Source organism: Cynocephalus volans, chromosome X, assembly GCF_027409185.1.
Source record: "Cynocephalus volans isolate mCynVol1 chromosome X, mCynVol1.pri, whole genome shotgun sequence".
Taxonomy (NCBI): Eukaryota; Metazoa; Chordata; class Mammalia; order Dermoptera; family Cynocephalidae; genus Cynocephalus; species Cynocephalus volans.
The window spans coordinates 40702771-40719763 of NC_084478.1; the positions used below are offsets into that span (position 1 = coordinate 40702771).

General features: G+C 46.8%; 1 protein-coding gene across 1 annotated transcript; it reads left to right on the top strand.

The window, feature by feature from the left end:
- The first annotated feature begins 15949 nt into the window (after positions 1 to 15949).
- Positions 15950 to 16993, top strand: LOC134367907 (melanoma-associated antigen B2-like). Its single transcript, XM_063084565.1, has one exon. The coding sequence runs from the start codon at positions 15950 to 15952 to the stop codon at positions 16991 to 16993; it is 1044 nt and encodes a 347-aa protein (XP_062940635.1).

The window sequence follows — 16993 nt, forward strand, 5'->3', positions numbered from 1 at the left end:
CCAGATAAGGCCACCCTCACTTCTTTTTATTTGGTCTCAGGAAGATACAGGCCTTTTACGAGGAGAGATCCTCAGGTCAAGAAAGAGGCGAGCTCCAGGTTCTCCTAGGAGTCAAATCAAGGAAACTGAGTAAGGAATGAAGGGACCATCCACCCTTGAATCGAGGGGACAACAAAGTGTCCAGTCCCTTGCACTCAACCCTTAAATTCTCAGGGCAAGATTTGAGGCTGAGGCTTCCCTATCACCTTTTTTTATTTTTTAATTTGGCCATCTATTTTATTATTATTATTATTGAAACACGTTGATTACATATTTGTGGGTACAGAGTTATATTTCATTACATGGATACAATGTGTGATGATCAAATCAGGGCAGTTGGCCTAGTCATCATTGCAAAACTTAATCATTTCTTTGCCTATCTCCTTTTTTAATTGACTATTTTTTTATAGCAGTTTTAAGGTCACAGCAAAACTAAGCAGAAAGTACGGAGAGTTATCATATACAGTTTGTCCCTACATACTCACAGCCTTTCTCATATAAACATCCCACTCCAGAGTGATACAGTTATTACAACTGATGAACCTGTATTGACACGTCATTATCAACCAAAGTCCGTAGTTTCCATTAGGGTTTATTCTTTGTGTTTTACACTTTCTGGGCTTTGACAAATGTATAATGACATGTATCCACCATTATAGAATCATACAGAATCGTTCCACTGCCCTAAAAATCCTCTGCGCTCTGCCTATTCATTTCTCACTACCCCCTAGCCCCTGGCAACCACTTATTTTATTTTTTTTTTTTACTGTCCCCATAGTTTTGCCTTTTCCAGAATACCGTATAGTTGCAATCATGCAGTATGACACCTTTCCAAATTGGCTGTTTTCACTTTGTAATATGCATCTGTGTTTCCTCCACGTCTTTTCATGACTTGACAGCTCATTTCTTCTTAGCACTGAATAATATTCCATTGTCTAGATGTACCACAGTTTATTTATCCATTTACTTACCGAAGGACATCTTGGTTGCTTCCCAGTTTTGGCAATTGTGAATAAAGCTGCTGTAGACATTCATGTACATATTTTTGAGTGGACATACATGTTCAACTCCTTTGGATAAATACCAAGGAGCACAATTGCTGGATCATATGGTAAGAGTGTGTACAGTTTCGTAAGAAACTTCCAAAGTGTTGTAGCATTTTGCATCCCCACTGGCTGTAGCATTTTGCATCCCCACTGGCAGTGAATGAGAGTTTCTGTTGCCCCACATCCTCAACAGCATTTGGTGTCATCAGTGCTTTGGATTTTGGCAATTTTAATAGGTATGTACTGGTATCAGGACATTGTTTTAATTTGTAGTTCTCTAATGACATGTGATGTTGAGCATCTTTTCATGTGCCTATATGCTGTCTATATATCTTATTTGTTTAGGTGCCTGTTCAGATCTTTTGCTCATATTTTAATTTGGGTTGTTCATTTCTTGTTGTTGAGTTTTAAGACTTTTTTCTATATTTTAGGAAACAGTCGTTTATCAGATGTCTTTTAAAAATATTTTCTCCCCTGAGAGTTTTTTTGTAGAGGCTTTAGGCTGTTCGATATATAGGATCATGTCATCTGAAAACAAGGACAGTTTGGCTTCAGCTTTCCCAATCTGGATGCCCTTTATTTTCTTCTCTTCTCTGTTTGCTCTGGTTAGTATTTCCAACACTATGTGGAATAGAAGTGGTGAGAGTGGGCATCCTAGTCTAGTTCCTGTTCTTAAAGGAAAAGCTTTCAGCTCTTAGAGTTGATAACTGATTTCAGCAAAGTTGCAGGATACAAAATCAACACACAAAAATCAGTAGCATTTCTATTCTCTAACAGTGAACATGCAGAAAGAGAAATCAAGAAAGCTTGCCCGTTTACAATAGCCACCAAAAAAATAAAATACTTAGGAATAGAGTTAACCAAGGATGTGAAAAATCTCTGTATTGAGAACTATAAACCACTGTTGAGAGAAATTAAAGAGGACACAAGAAGATGGGAAGATATCCCATGCTCTTGGATTGGAAGAATTAACATTGTGAAAATATCCATGCTACCCAAAGTGATCTACAAATTCAGTGCAATGTCCAATAAAATTCCAATGACATTTTTCTCTGAAATAAAAAAAAAAAAACTATCCAGATATTTCTATGGAATAACAAAAGACCATGAATAGCCAAAGCAATTTTAAGAAAAAGAAAAAGAAAGCTGGAGGCATAACACTACCTGACTTTAAACTATACTACAAAGCTATAATAACCAAAACAGCATGGTACTGGCATAAAAACAGACACATAGAATAGAGAATCCAGAAATCAACCCATACACCTACAACCATCTGATCTTTGACAAAGGCACCAAGTATACACACTGGGGAAGAGACCGCCTCTTCAGTAAATTGTGCTGGGAAAACTGGAAATCCATATGCAGGAGAATGAAACTAGACCCATACCTCTCACCATGTACCAAAACCAACTCAAGATCGATTAAAGAACTAAATATACATCCTGAAACATTAGAACTCCTAAAAGAAAACATAGGGGAAAGACTCCAGGAAGTAGGATTGGGTACAGGCTTCATGAATATGACCCCAAAAACACAAGCAACCAAAGGAAAAATAACCAAATGGGATTATATCAAACTAAAAAGCCTCTGCACAGCAAAAGAAACAATTAACAGTTAAAAGACAACCAACAGAGTGGGAGAAAATATTTGCAAAATATACATCTGACAAAGGATTAATATCCAGAACATACAAGGAACTCAAACAAGTTTACAGCAAAAAAAAAAAAAAAAACATGTAACCCAATTTTAAAAAAATGGGCAAAGGAGCTGAATAATCATTTCTCAAAGGAAGATATACAAATGGCCAACAGAAACGTGAAAAAATGCTCGGTATCACTCAGCATTCAGGAAATGCAAATCAAAACCCCTTTGAGATGCCATCTCACTCCAGTTAGGATGGCTAATATCAAAAAGACCGAGAATGATAAATGCTAGCAAGGTTGCAGAGAAAAAGGAACCCACCTACACTGTTGGTGGGACTGCAAAATGGTGCAGCCTCTATGGAAAATGGTTTGGAGATTCCTCAAACAATTTCAGATAGATCTACCATATGACCCAGCTATTCCACTGCTGGGAATATACCTAGAGGAATGAAAGTCATCATGTTGAAGGAATACCTGCACTCCAATGTTCATTGCAGCACTATTTACAATAGCCAAGATTTGGAACCAGCCCAAATGTCCATCATCAGATGAGTGGATACAGAAAATGTGGTATATATACACAGTGGAATACTACTCTGCTATAAAAAAAAAATGAAATACTACCATTCGCAGCAACATGGATGGACTTAGAAAAATTTGTATTAAGTGAAATAAGTCAGACACAGAAAGAGAAATACCACATGTTCTCAATTATTTGTGGGAGCTAAAAATAAATAAATAAATACACAAACGGGAAGGGCAGGGAAGAAGACACAACAATCACAATTGAACTTATTAAGACAAGTGAACAGATATGTTGATGGGTGGGAGTGGGGAGAGGGAGTGGGGAAGGAAGAATCAGTAAAGGGACACGAAAATCAACTACATTGTACTATTGATAAAATAAAATGAAATGAAATGAAAAATAAACAGAAAAAATACATTTTCTACCCCTATGTGGGTTGTCTTCTTATTCTCTTGCTGGTACGTTTTGCAAAGCAGAAGTTCTAATTTAGTTAAGTTTGACTTATCCATTATTTCTTTCGCTGATACCTGTCATGTTTTACATCAGGTCTACAGGAAGTTAGATTCTTGCTCTGAAGGGCCACTCATCAGTCAGAAAAAGGGAGAGTCCATGGCCCTACATGGTGTGCAGATGTGGACCCTGAGAACTTAGGACCTAAGAGAGGGCCCCACTGAGCATTTAGCATTAGGTGTTCCCATACAGGGGTGGTGGCTTGGTTAAGGTGCCCCTACACTTCTCTCACCTGGGTCCCAGGGAGCCTACAGTATCAACTTCAGAGCAGCAATAAGAAGAGATCCAGGCCCTGTCAAGAGTTGACATGATAATCCTGTAGGTAAACACAAAGAATCCCCTCTACTCCAGAACACAGGGGGGCCCACTACCAGCCCTGCAGTCACCAAGTCAGTAATAGGCAGGGCTGGCAGGCTACAGCCTAAGGCACTCTATAACTTCCTCCACTAGGTTCCCAGGGGACAGGCTGTCCAAGAACAGAAGCTCAGTGGGTTCTTAGTGCAGTGCCCTCAAGGAAACTTGCAGAGGTGGCTTCCTAAAAGCCAAGGTGGTATTTCCCTGATAAAGGAAGTAACAGGACCTCATTCTCCCTCCTGCGGGTGCCCACATCACCTGACCTGCCCACACGCCTGCCTGCTGTCCCTGAGCACAGTCATTATGCCTCAGGGACAGAAGAGTAATCTCTGTGCACTTGAGAAACTTTGCCAGGCCTGAAGTGAGACCCAGTCTCAAGGGTGCTACAGATTCTGCAGTAGAAAAAGAAGAGTTCCCCTTCTCATTCTCTTCCCAGAGCACACCTGTTGTCATTCCCCAAGATTCTCAGAAAGCCTCATCCACCATCACTACTTCTGCAGGTTTTTCATGCACAAGATCTGATAAAGTTGCTTAGAGCCAAGGTGAGGGAAATGCAAGTTCCTCTGAGGCTCCACCTTTCACTGAGAGCTCACGCCAGGATCCTCTAACCAGGAAGGCAGGAATGTTGATGCAGTTCCTGATGTACAAGTATAAAATGAAAGAGCCCATTATGAAGGCAGAGATGCTAAAGGTTCTCAACAAAAAAGTACAAGGAGCACTTCCCTGAGATTCTCAGGAGAGCCTCTGATCTCATGGAGCTGATCTTTGGCTTTGACTTAAAGGATTCAACCCCAGAAATCACTCCTATACCCTTGTCAGCAAGCTAAATCCCACCGATGATGGGAGCCTGAGCGGTTGCTGAGGCTTTCCCAGGAATGGGCTTCTAATGCCTCTCCTGGGTGTGATCTTCTTAAATGGCAACTGTGCCTCCAAGGAAGAGACATGGGAATTCCTGAATACGTTGGGAGTCTGTGATGGGAAGAGGCACTTCATCTTTGGGGATGCCATGAAGCTCATCGCCCAAGATCTGGTGAAGGAAAAATACCTGGAGTACCAGCAGGTGCCCAACAGTGATCCTCCAAATTATCAATTCCTGTGGGGTCCAAGAGCCCATGCTGAAACCAGCAAGATGAAAATCCTGGGGTTTTGGGCCAAGTTCAATAACTCCACCCCTAGTGCCTTCCCATCCCATTATGAAGAGGCTTTGAGGGATGAGAAAGAAAGAGCTGCAGCCAGAGCTGCAGCCAGTGCCGCCACTACTGCCAAAGCCAGTCCTAGTCCTAAGGCCAAGTCCGGCTGCTGCTTTTACCCCTACTGACCTCTGAGACAGATACTTCACTTTCTAGTTGAAAAGGTCTGTTATCTTCTTTGTTCCTGTTATGCATGAATAACTAACTTGTTGCTTTACTTTTTGTATTTTTGCAGTAATGATTTTTTTAAACAGGTTTTTATTTAGATTCGGAATATAAGTTTATAAATGACATGGATCATACATTTATTGCTGCTTATCAGGTTTAGTAATAAGAGTTTTGTTTTCTGAAATACAAATTGAAAATCTTTAAATCATCTTGGTGATACATAGCAAGTTAACATGGCATTGGAGTAAGGATATTCTAAAAATTTTAAAGAACTTCCCAGTAAAATAGTTAGGATCAGAAGATGGGAGAGAAGAAAAGTAAAAGTTGGTCCATTTTTGGTTTGACTTACTCCGTTTATTCCTTTTTTTCATAAATTTAAAAGTTATATACCTGAATTTGCTTAGGTTATTCAAGAATGTGTGAGATTTTGGCCAAGGTCCATGATACTGCCCCCAGTGTCTTCCTGTCCCATTATGAAGAGACATTGAGAGATGAGGGAGAGAGAACCTGAGCCAGAGTTGAAACCAGGACTGGTACTACTGCCACGGCCAGGACACATTCGAGGGCCATGTTCAGCAGCTTCTCCCACTCCTAGTGAAGTCTGAGGCATAGTCTTCCCTCTCGGTTAAAGAAAACAGTCAACCTTCAAATCACTGGAGGGCCAAAGTGGGGCTGGTGGGAACACGGTATATAACATCTTTGTTCCTGTGCAATATTTGTGAATTGGACATTTATCTTTTCTTTTTTCCTGTTTTTAAATGTTCTTTCTTTTAATTGCAAGCTTATTTAGCTTCAGAATCTGCTTATCAATGACACAAATCACACATTTCTTGGAGAATGTCAGATTGAAGAATGAGAATTTTAGTATTATGTAAAACAACCTGAAAATCTTGAATCATTTTTTGTGATCCAGGACAAGATAATATAACATTGCACTATGGATTTTATGAAAAAGAAAATTATACCACGATAAACTTGGTGGGATCTGAGGTAAAGAAAAAAAAAAGTAAAAGTTGGTTTACTTTTATTCCTTTTAGTCTTTCTTTGTAAAATTGAAGTATATGTACCCGGATTGGCTTAGCTTTTGCAGGAATGTAGGAGATATTAAATTGTAATAAAACTGACTTCTTGCAGCTGTTCTTTGGAAGGCACCTGTGTAGTACTGGAGAAGCTGAGAAAAATAGGCTCAACCCTTGCCCATAGAATTTTGGAGTCTAAGAGCAGCTTTCATATAAAGAAGGTGTTGAGATAATTTCTAAGGTTTAAAGATAAGTAAAAAGAGGGGATAATCTGGCCATCACATCTTGGGCGGGAGTGGTGACAATCAGCTCTGTAGCCCATGAATATTTATAACCAATAATAAAAGAAGAGGATAAGAAGTGTCTGGGGTGGGAGATTTCCAGATGAGGAATCTTGTGTAAATGTTTTGAGGCGATGTAATTTGAGACTTTGGCCAACTGAACAATCCTCAGTGGGAGGTAATTTTAAGTTAGCTGCATGTTGGCTAGAGGAGGCCATGGGAGTGCTGAGTAGGGGCCAGACACCCAGATGGTGTGTCTCAGAGTTGAGAAACCAAGCCTGGAATGGGAAATTGCCCTTAACAGTTACTTTGGAACTATGGGTAAACCAGAGAAAATCTCCAACTGGGGCAGGGATGGAAAGTGTTCTGTGCTCTTGTCCCAGTGCAGGTGAACACAAAGCACAAGTTGAGTGTTTTATCCACATTGTCTCCAGGGAGTTTCTGAGAAGTAAGTGTGATATTCTTTTGAGGTTGGAAATGCAGAAGCCCTTGGACTGGTACTCTTTGCCATGGGCTGAGGAGCCAGAGCCCATCCCATTAAAAGGGCGCTCAAATTTTTTCACTTCCTTCCATGTTTTTTGCATTGGCAAACTCTAAGAGAGATCTAGATTTTGGGTAGTGGCAAAATTAATGAAAATAGAATTGGAGAGTTGATCTTTGAACCAACTTCTAGAAGATTTGAGTTTTATTCAGCTGGGAAAAGACACTTCCACATTCAAAATACGATTTAATGAGAAAAATTTACTTAGCATTTTTTTGTAAGCAGCAATTAGGGCTGATTTGTTGTTCCATGTCGTAGAGTGCTGTATGTTGTCTGCTTCTCTGCTATGTCTTGGATTTAAAAATAATCAGCAGAATGGATGGTGTTCTCTGTGGTCGGAATAATCATAGTAATAACAGGCATTGTTTAATGTTTCAGTAAACTCCAGGCACTGTGCCAGGTGCTTTCAACACATTAAGCACATTTCACCAATCCTACAAGACAGGGCTTATCAAACCCACTTCACAGATGAAAAGCCTGAGGCTCAGAGTTTGGTAATGTGCCTAGTTCACACACCTAGAAAATGATACGGTTGAGAACAGACCCCTGGTCTGAATTTCTCCAGAGCTCACACTGTTCCACTCCTCCCAAACTGAGGCTGACCATGAGTTGCTTAATTCACTTTCTCCTACTGCTCCAAAATGTATCTCAGGTGATGAAAAGGACTCTTTGCCCAAGACACTGAATTAGAATAATAACCAAGCAATAAAAACATGAAAATAACTGAGAGGCGTGAATTAAGAAGAGAAAGAGAATACTGGATGACAATATAATCATCTACATATGCAAAATCAGATAATCTCAAAGGATCAAGAGCTCGCAGGATCATCTGGTTTCACTCTTTTCTGTAAAAAGTAAATCTTTTAGATCTATACTTTGTCTGGTTGATGAAGAGAAGGAATAGATCAGCGTATTTTTTCTCTGACAGCACAACATCTGTCACGGGTTCCCTGACTTGCAATGCAGTTTCCCAACATCGCATCACTCCTGGGAAGGGATCCCTTTTTTGCAATGTTTGCGGAGAGAAAATTGTTCAAGATTTTGCAGGAATATGGAGCATTCCCGGAAGACTTTAATCAAGAAACGGGAGCCAAGATGAGAACCCCTATGAATGAGGACACGGGAGAAAAACACTCCAAAATATAGGGATCATCCAGAGCCTCGAGCAGGGTGACTTCAGTTCAGTAAGAGAGAGTCTCAGGCTCTGATAAACGTAAAAGTGAGGACCATGAATGAGAAATGATGGAAGAACCCAGCCAGAACTGTGGGGTCCTGTAGAGTCATGTTGCCCCCGCCATCTGTTCTTGCAGATCCCCAAAGGACTGTGATCATATGAGAATCCCTCTGACTTCTAGCTCAGAAATCTCAGGAAGGCAGGACCTTGATGTGACAGAAGCAGGTTCACATAAACAGAGGGTGGAGCTAAAATACTGGTCACTTGTCAAGGTGAGTACCGGAATGTGGACTATGGGTAGCACCCACACTGTAAGAGGAGGCTCCACAAAGTCCCCTCTGCTGTCGGCGCTAGGAAGCCCCGGGCGGAGATGCCAGGCTGATTTCTCCCTGGAAAATCTCAGGTAGGTGAAGGCTTCTCTAATGGGGGTGGCCTCAGTTTTGCAGAGGGAGGCGACCTAGGCACTAACAAAAGTCAGTGTGAGGACTCTAAGTCTTATGAGGGGACCCTCATCAGCAAAGGGGACCCCACAGAACCCCTCCTCCGTTTTGCGGCAACAGACAGAGCTACCATGCGGAGATGCCCCTCATTTCCGCCTGGAAGGTCTCAGGGAAAGGAAGACGTGGGTCTAATGGGCATGGTTCCAGTTCTGCAGGGGCAAGAGTCTTGGACAAACCAGAGTCAAGGTGAGGACCCTGAGTGCTGAAGAGAGGACCTCTCCCCAAAAGAGGGCGGCTCACAGAGCCCCGCACCTGCTGTCAGGCCTCTGCAGCTCAGGCAGGGGTGGCTGTGTGTGGCGTGCCCAGATTTCCTCTCTAGGGACTCAGGGAGGTAAGGGCTTTGTTTGGAGGGTGGCGGACTCTGGTCACTAGAGGGAGGAATCCCAGGCTCCACTAAAATATCAAGGCAATGACCCTAAGTGTGGACCGAGGGACCACCGACTCCAGAACAGCGGGGCCCAAGGTGTTCCACCCCTGCTGTCAGGCCTGTGAGGCCCCGGGCAGCCACAGCCGGATGTGGCAAACCCTTGTTTCCGCTTCTCTGAGAGGCGGGGTGTCTGAGAGGTCGGGTGTCTGAGAGTCGGGGTGTCTGAGAGGGGCGGTGTCGGAGAGGTGCCGCGTCTGAGAGGCCGGGCCTCCAGTCTCAGGAAGGTGACTTCCCAGGACCGGTCTGAGGTCAAGGTGAGGACCCTAAATGTGGACTGAGGGGACCACCACCCACCCACAATCAGGCAGCCCCTCACTAAGTCCCGTCCCTGTGGTCGGCCCTGGAAGGCCGGATGTGGCTCATCCTCACTTCCGCTTTTCTGAAAGGTGGGGCATCTGAGAGGTGCGGCGTCTGAGAGCCGGCATCTGGGAGGCACGGCATCTAAGAAGTGCGGTGCCTGAGAGGCCGGGCGTCCAGTCTGCAGACAGTGACTTCCCAGGACTGATCCACAGTCAAGGTGAAGACCCTAAATGTGGACTGAGGGGACAACCACCCACCCACAATCAGGCGGGCCCTCACTAAGTCCCGTCCCTGCGGTTGGCCCTGGGAGGCCCTGGCAGCCACAGCTGGATGTGGCTCACCCTTGTTTCCACTTCTCTAAAAGGTGTAGTGTCTGAGAAGTGGCGCGTCTGAGAGGTGGAATCTGAGAAGCACGGCGTCTGAGAAGCGTGGCTTGTGAGAGGCCAGGAGTCCAGTCTGCAGAGGGTGACTTCCCAGGACTGGTCTGAGGTCAAGGTGAGGACCCTAAATTTGGACTGAGGGGACCACCACCCACCCACAATCAGGCGGGCCCTCACTAAGTCTCAGCCCTGGGAGTTCCTGGGAGGCCCCGGGAGGCTGGATGTGGCTCATCCTCGCTTCCGCTTTTTGGAGAGGCGGGGTGTCTGGGAATCGCAGAGTCTGGGAGGCCAGCTGTGGCTCGTCCTTGCTTCCGCTTTTCGGAGAGGCGGGGTGTCTGGGAATCGCGGAGTCTGGGAGGCGCGGCGTCTGGGAGGCCCTGGGAGGCCAGCTGTGGCTCGTCCTCGCTTCCGCTTTTCTGAGGGGCGGGGCATCTGAGAGGCCATGTCTGAGAGTCTTGTAGTCCGGTCCGCCGAGGTTGAATTCCCAGGACTGGTCTGAGGTCAAGGTGAGGACCCTGAGTGTGGACTCTGGGGACCACTGCTCACCCACAACAAACGGGGCTGCACTAAGTCTCACCCCTGCGGTCGGTCGGCCTTGGGAAGTCCCGGGAGAGCTGTCCGGCAGAGTTGTGCCTGAAAAGTCTAAGCAACTGGTGGGCCTTTATCTAAGGGAGTACCCCTTTTTTGCATAAGGAAGAGACCTAGGTCCTAACTAGAGTCAAGGTGAGGGCCCTGTGGGCTAAATGAGGGAATCTCTCCCTAGTGGATGTAACAAAGCAAAGCAGAGCCACTGCACTCAGTTCTGGGAGGCTCTGGTGTGTGGAGTACTGACTTTATTCAGGGAGGTGAGGGCTTTGTTTGCAGGCTGGTGGACTCAGGTCAGTAGAGGGAGGAATTCCAAGCTCTCATGAGATACCAAGGTGAGGACCCTGAGTGTGGATTGAAGGGATCACCTCTTATCCATAACGAAGGGGTCCCCATAAGCCTCTGTGGTTGGCACTGGGAAGCCTCAGGAAAGCTGTCTGGGAGAGTTCTGCCTGGAAAGTGTCAGGGAGGGAGGGAAGTACCTTGGTCTTAGAACTTAGTCCTCATTCTGCAGATGGTGGAGACCGAGGCCTTAACTGGAGTCAAGGTGAGAACTGTGAGGGCTAATGAGCGGACCTCTACCCAAAAGAGGGAGCCACACTGAGCAGTGCCCCTGCACTGGGCTCTAGGAGGTCTCGGGCAGAGTAGACAAATTTGGAGTAACCTCACTTCCCGTCTAAAGACTAACGGATTTGAGGGCCACATTCAAGGCCCACATCTGCTGTCCAGCAATAAGAGGCTCAGGGTAGAGCTGACAGGCTGAGATGCCCTTATTTTTTCCAGAGGTAGTCTCAGGGAGGTGAGGGCCTTGGTCTAATGGGATAGGCCCAATTCATCAGAGGTACCCAGTCCCTAACAGGTTTTAAGGCTGTGACATTGAGTAATGATGAGGGCACCCCTCCCAGAAAGGAGGGGGCCGCAGAGAGGCCCACCCCTGTTGTCAGACCTGGACATGATGATTCGCACTTAGTTTTCCCAGGGCATCTCATAGAAGTAAGAGACTAGGTCACAGGGAACAGCCTCAGGTCAGCATGAGAAGGATTTCCAAGTTGTTCCAGATGTCATGGTGAGAACCCTGAGGACTGTGGGGACCTTCCACCCCATATCAGTGAGGGCCACACAGAATTCTCCCTACTGTGAGCCCTGGAAGACCCCAGGCAGATACGTCAGGCACAGGTGCCCATCAGTTCCCACTCAGGGGTAACAGAGAAATGAAGGTCTTGGTCTGAGGATGATAGTCACACCACAGCAGAGGGAAGAATCTAAGGCCCTCTCATTAGTCGAATTTATTTATTTATTATTTATTTATTTTTATTATGAATACTCATGAGATACAAAGCTCATTGTCACCCCTCGTGCCCATGATGTGAGGGCCAGATTCCTACTGGCCACATACCCATTACCAGAAATTACGTTTGTACACTGTGTCCCCCGCCCAATTATCCCCCAACCTCCCTCCCCCCCTTCCACCCACTCCACTCTGTAGCCCTAGGATAGTTTCCTCCATCTGTAAGACCAACACACTACTGTGGTCTTTCTTTCCTTCTTTCTCTCTTAGCTCCCACTTATGAGTGAGCACATGTGGTATTTATCCCTCTGTGCTTTGCTTATTTCACTCAACATAAGTTTCTCCAGGTTCATCCATGTTGCTGCAAATGGGAGTATTTCATTATTTTTTATGGCAGAGTAGTATTCCAGTGTATATATACCACAATTTCGTTATCCAGTCATCCATCGGTGGACATTTAGGTTGGTTCCATGGCTTGGCTATTGTAAACAGAGCTGCTATGAACATGGGAGTGCAGGTATCCATTCGACATGATGATTTCTGCCTGGGAGGCCCCGGACAGCCACAGCTGGATGTGGCTCACCCTTGTTTCCGCTTCTCTGAAAGGCACGGTGTCTGAGAAGCAGCACGTCTGAGAGGTGGAGTCTGAGAGGCACGGTGTCTGAGAAGCGGTGCATCTGAGAGGCCGGGCATCCAGTCTGCAGAGTGTGACTTCCCAGGACTGGTCTGCAGTCAAGCTGAGGAGCCTAAACGTGGACTGAAGGTACCCCCACCCACGTACAATCAGGCGGGCCCTCACTAAGTCCCGTCCCTGCGGTTGGCTCTGGGAGGCCCCGGGCAGCCACAGCTGGATGTGGCTCACCCTTGCTTCCACTTCTCTGAGAGGTGGCATCTGAGAGGCGTGTAGTCCGGTCTGCCGAGGGTGACTTCCCAGAATTGGTCTGAGGTCAAGTTGAGGACCCTAAATGTGGACTGAGGGGACCACGGCTCACCCACAGCAAAAGGGGCCGCACTAAGTCCCGCCCGTGCACTCGGCCCTGATAGGCCCTGGGCCAGAGCTATAAGACTGAGGAGCCGTGTCATTTCAGCCTTGAAGGCCTCAGGGAGAGGAAGGCCTTAGTTTAAAGAGGACAGCCCCCTTCGTAGAGGGAGAGTCTTGGCCCTAAAAAGATTAAAATTAGGACTTTCAGTGCTCATGAGCAGATGTTTTCTCAAAATTGGGCCCTGCTCTCAAACTTGGGAGCCCCAGGCAAGGTAGCCAGATGTGGAGCACCCCAACTTCCCTCCTAGTGATTCAGAGAGATGAGGGCTTTGGTCTGAGACTTGTGGACTCGGGTCAGTATATGGAGGGGTCATAAATCTTACCAGGCGCTAAGGTTGGAGTCCTCTGTGAGACCTGAGAGAGCCACAGACTCCAGAACAGTGGGATCCTAAGAGTCCCAGCCCTGCTGTCAGCAAGCACAGGTCCCAAGGAGCCTTGGCAAGATGTGGCTCACTCTGTCAACTTAGGTCCAAGGAATATGAGAATCTTTGTCTGAGTGGTGTGGCTTCCAGACAACAGAGGGTGGAGTCCCAGAAAGTATGCAGAGTCAAGATGAAGACCCTGAGTGAGGAAATGGGATGCTACACAGTGGAGAGAGCTTCAGCTGTTGCTGCTCCTGGGAGTCCCAGGCCAGAGCTGGCAGACTTAGATACCCCGGACTCCTGCCTGCGAGGTCTTAGGAAGATGAGAGCTTCGGTTTGAGGTGAAGGGCTGGCTGTGCCAGTTCAGCAGAGGTGGAGAGTCCTAGGCCATGACAGGTCAAGGTACAAATCCTGTGTGAGGAATGGGGCAGCCACCTATCCCAGAACAGAGGGGAACACAGAGTCTTGCCTTTGCATTCAGTACTGAGAAGCCAGGGTTAGAGCTCTCAGGCTGAGGTGTCCCCTCATTTTCTCTGGGTGTGGTCTCAGGGACATAAATACCCTTAGTTTAGTGAGACAGCCCCCATTCAGAATAAGAAGATCTGGTTCCTAACAGGAGCCAAGGTGGTGATACTGAGTATGAGGGGACCCCTCCCAGAAAGAAGTGACCCACGTAGAAACAGAACATAGAGCTCTGTTCCTACTGCAAAACTTGGGAGATCTGGGTATGATGACATGGAGAATCTCACTTCTTCCTAGAGCATCTCAGGGAGGTGAGGAATTTCACCGAGGTAGACAGCCTAAGGATAGCAGATTGAGGATTCCCAGCTAGTGCCAGGAGTCAAGGAGAGGATCCTGAGAACTGAGGGGACCACCCATCTCATAACAGTGAGGGTAACACAGAATCCCTTCCTGAATGTTGCATTAGGAGACCATGGATAGTCGTGGCCAGATGAGAAAAATTTCACTTCTTCTCAGGGTGTCTCAGGGAGTTGATTGCCTTAGTATGAGCAGAAAGGCATTAGGTCAAGACAGGGAGGACTGAGATGAACACCAACGTAGTGAGTGGTAGTCCACAAAGTTCCACCCCCTCTTAGCCCTGGGAAACCCCAGGCAGAGGTAGCCAAATGTATCCCTTCCTCACATCCAGCCCTGGGGACTTGGGGAGTTGAGGGCCTTGATGTGAAGCTGGCAGAGTCAGGTGGGATGAGGGAGGCTCAGATGTTGCCTGAGTAAAGACTAGAGACCAAAGACCCCAGAATAGTGGGGTGTTATAGAGGACAGGGGGTGCTGGACGTGAAGCATGCTTTCTTTCATCTTAGGGTTTGAGGAAGGTGAGAATTTTAATCTGATGCAAGGGGCCACACGTCAGTAGAGAGAGGATTTCCAGGTTGTGCCAGAACATCACAGAGAAAACCTTGAGGACTTCAGGGAACTCCCACCCCATATCAGCAGAGGTACCAGAGTCCCTCTCTGTGTCAGCCCTGAGAGGCTACAAGCATAGATGTCAGGGAGATGTGTTCCTCAGTTCCTCTTCAGGAGTAACAGAGAAGTGATGCTCTTAGTCTGATGAATTTGCAAGGGGGAGGAATTTTAGGTGTTTCCAGGAGTCCAAATGGAGACCTGGAATGAGGACCATGAGTGGGACCACACATCATTGGGCCTCAGCCTGCCAGCCACAGCTTTCAACCTCTGGAGAATAGACAGTGTGTTCAGATATTGCCATCTTCACTTCTTCCGTTGGGTTTCAGGAAGGTGTGGGCCTTAGTATGAGGAGAGATGTCCTTAGGTCTGGAGAGGGGAGCCCCAGGCCGCCCCAGGAGTAACAGTATGGATCATGGGTGAGGACAGAAGGTACCTCACCCCAAATAGAGGGAACAACAAAGAGTTGGGCCCTGTTTCTGCTCTCAGCACTTGGCATCCTGGCCCAGGGTCGTCAGGCTGAGACTCCTCCTCATTTCTTTGTATTAGGTCTAAGGGAGGTGAGAGCCTTGGTCTGAAGATGCAGCATCAGTCAGCAGAAGGGAGGATTTCAGACTTTAGATGTAGACAAGATGAGGACTCTGAATGAGCGGATTGATGGCCAATGATCCCAAGACAGAGGGCCCCACAAAACTCTCAGAACTGCCTCCAGACCCCACAGAAGTGGTGGACTAAGACACCTCCTTATTTCCTTCTCATGGGTCCCAAAGATCTTTGAGGTGTCACCATCAGAACAGCACAGAATAGACATGATGATGATGATGCCATATGCAAACCGAGAGGACCCTTGAACACAGAGGGAGTCCACTCTGCCGGGTCTTGCTGTGACCCAGTCAGCCCCAAATAAGGGATGGCCTAAGGCACACTGTAACTTCCTCCTCTGGGTTCCCAGAAGACAGGCTGACAAAGAAAAAGAGCCCAATGTGTTCCTAGTACTCTTAAGGGAAACTGCAGAATTGGCTTCTTAAAATCCAAGGTGATATCTCCTTGCTAAAGGTGTTCACAAGATCTCATCCTCTCTCCTCCAGGTGCCCACTTCACCTGACTTCCTGCCCACACGCCTGCCTGCTGTCTCTGACCACAGTCATCATGCCTCGGGGTCGAAAGAGTAAGCTCCGAGCCCGTGAGAAACGCCACCAGGCCCAAAGTGAAACCCAGGGTCTTCACGGTGCTCAGGCCGCTGCAGCAGAGGAAGAGTCCCCTTCCACTTCCTCTCTTGTTTTGGGGGTTACTCCTCCTGGCTCCCCTGCTGCTGGCATTCCCCAGAAGCCTCAGGGAGCCCCCCACACCCCCACTGCTGCTGTGGGTGTTTCACGCAAGAGATCTGGTAAAGGTGCCAAGGGTAAAGGTGAGGGAAGAAAAAATTCCTCCCAGGCCTCAACCTCCACTGAGAGCTCACACCATGATCTTCTAACCAGGAAGGCAGGAACGCTGATGCAGTTCATGCTGCACAAGTATAAAATGAAAGAGCCCATTATGAAGGCAGAGATGCTGAAGGTTGTCCACAAAAGGTACAGAGAGCAATTCCCTGAGATCCTCAAGAGAGCCTCTACGCACATGGAGATGGTCTTTGGCCTTGACTTGAAGGAAGTCAACCCCAGAAATCACTCCTATACCCTTGTCAGCAAGCTAAATCCCACTGATGATGGGAGCCTGAGCGGTTCCCGGGGCTTTCCCAGGAATGGGCTTCTAATGCCTCTGCTGGGTGTGATCTTCTTCAGTGGCAATTGCGCCTCCGAGAAAGAGATGTGGGAATTCCTGAATATGATGGGAGTCTTTGATGGGAAGAGTCATTTCATCTTTGGGGATGTCAGGAAGCTCATCACCCAAGATCTGGTGAAGGAAAGGTACCTGGAGTATCAGCAGGTACCCAACAGTGATCCTCCACGCTATCAGTTCCTGTGGGGTCCAAGAGCCCATGCTGAAACCAGCAAGATGAAAGTCCTGGAGTTTTTGGCCCAACTCATTAATACCACCCCTAGTGTCTTCCCATTCCATTATGAAGAGGCTTTGAGAGATGAGAAAGAAAAAGCTTCAGCCAGAGCCGCAGCCATGCGTGGCACTTCTGCCAAGGCCAGTGCATGTTCTAGGCCTACACATCTGACAGCTCCTCCTGCCCCTAGTGACGTGTGA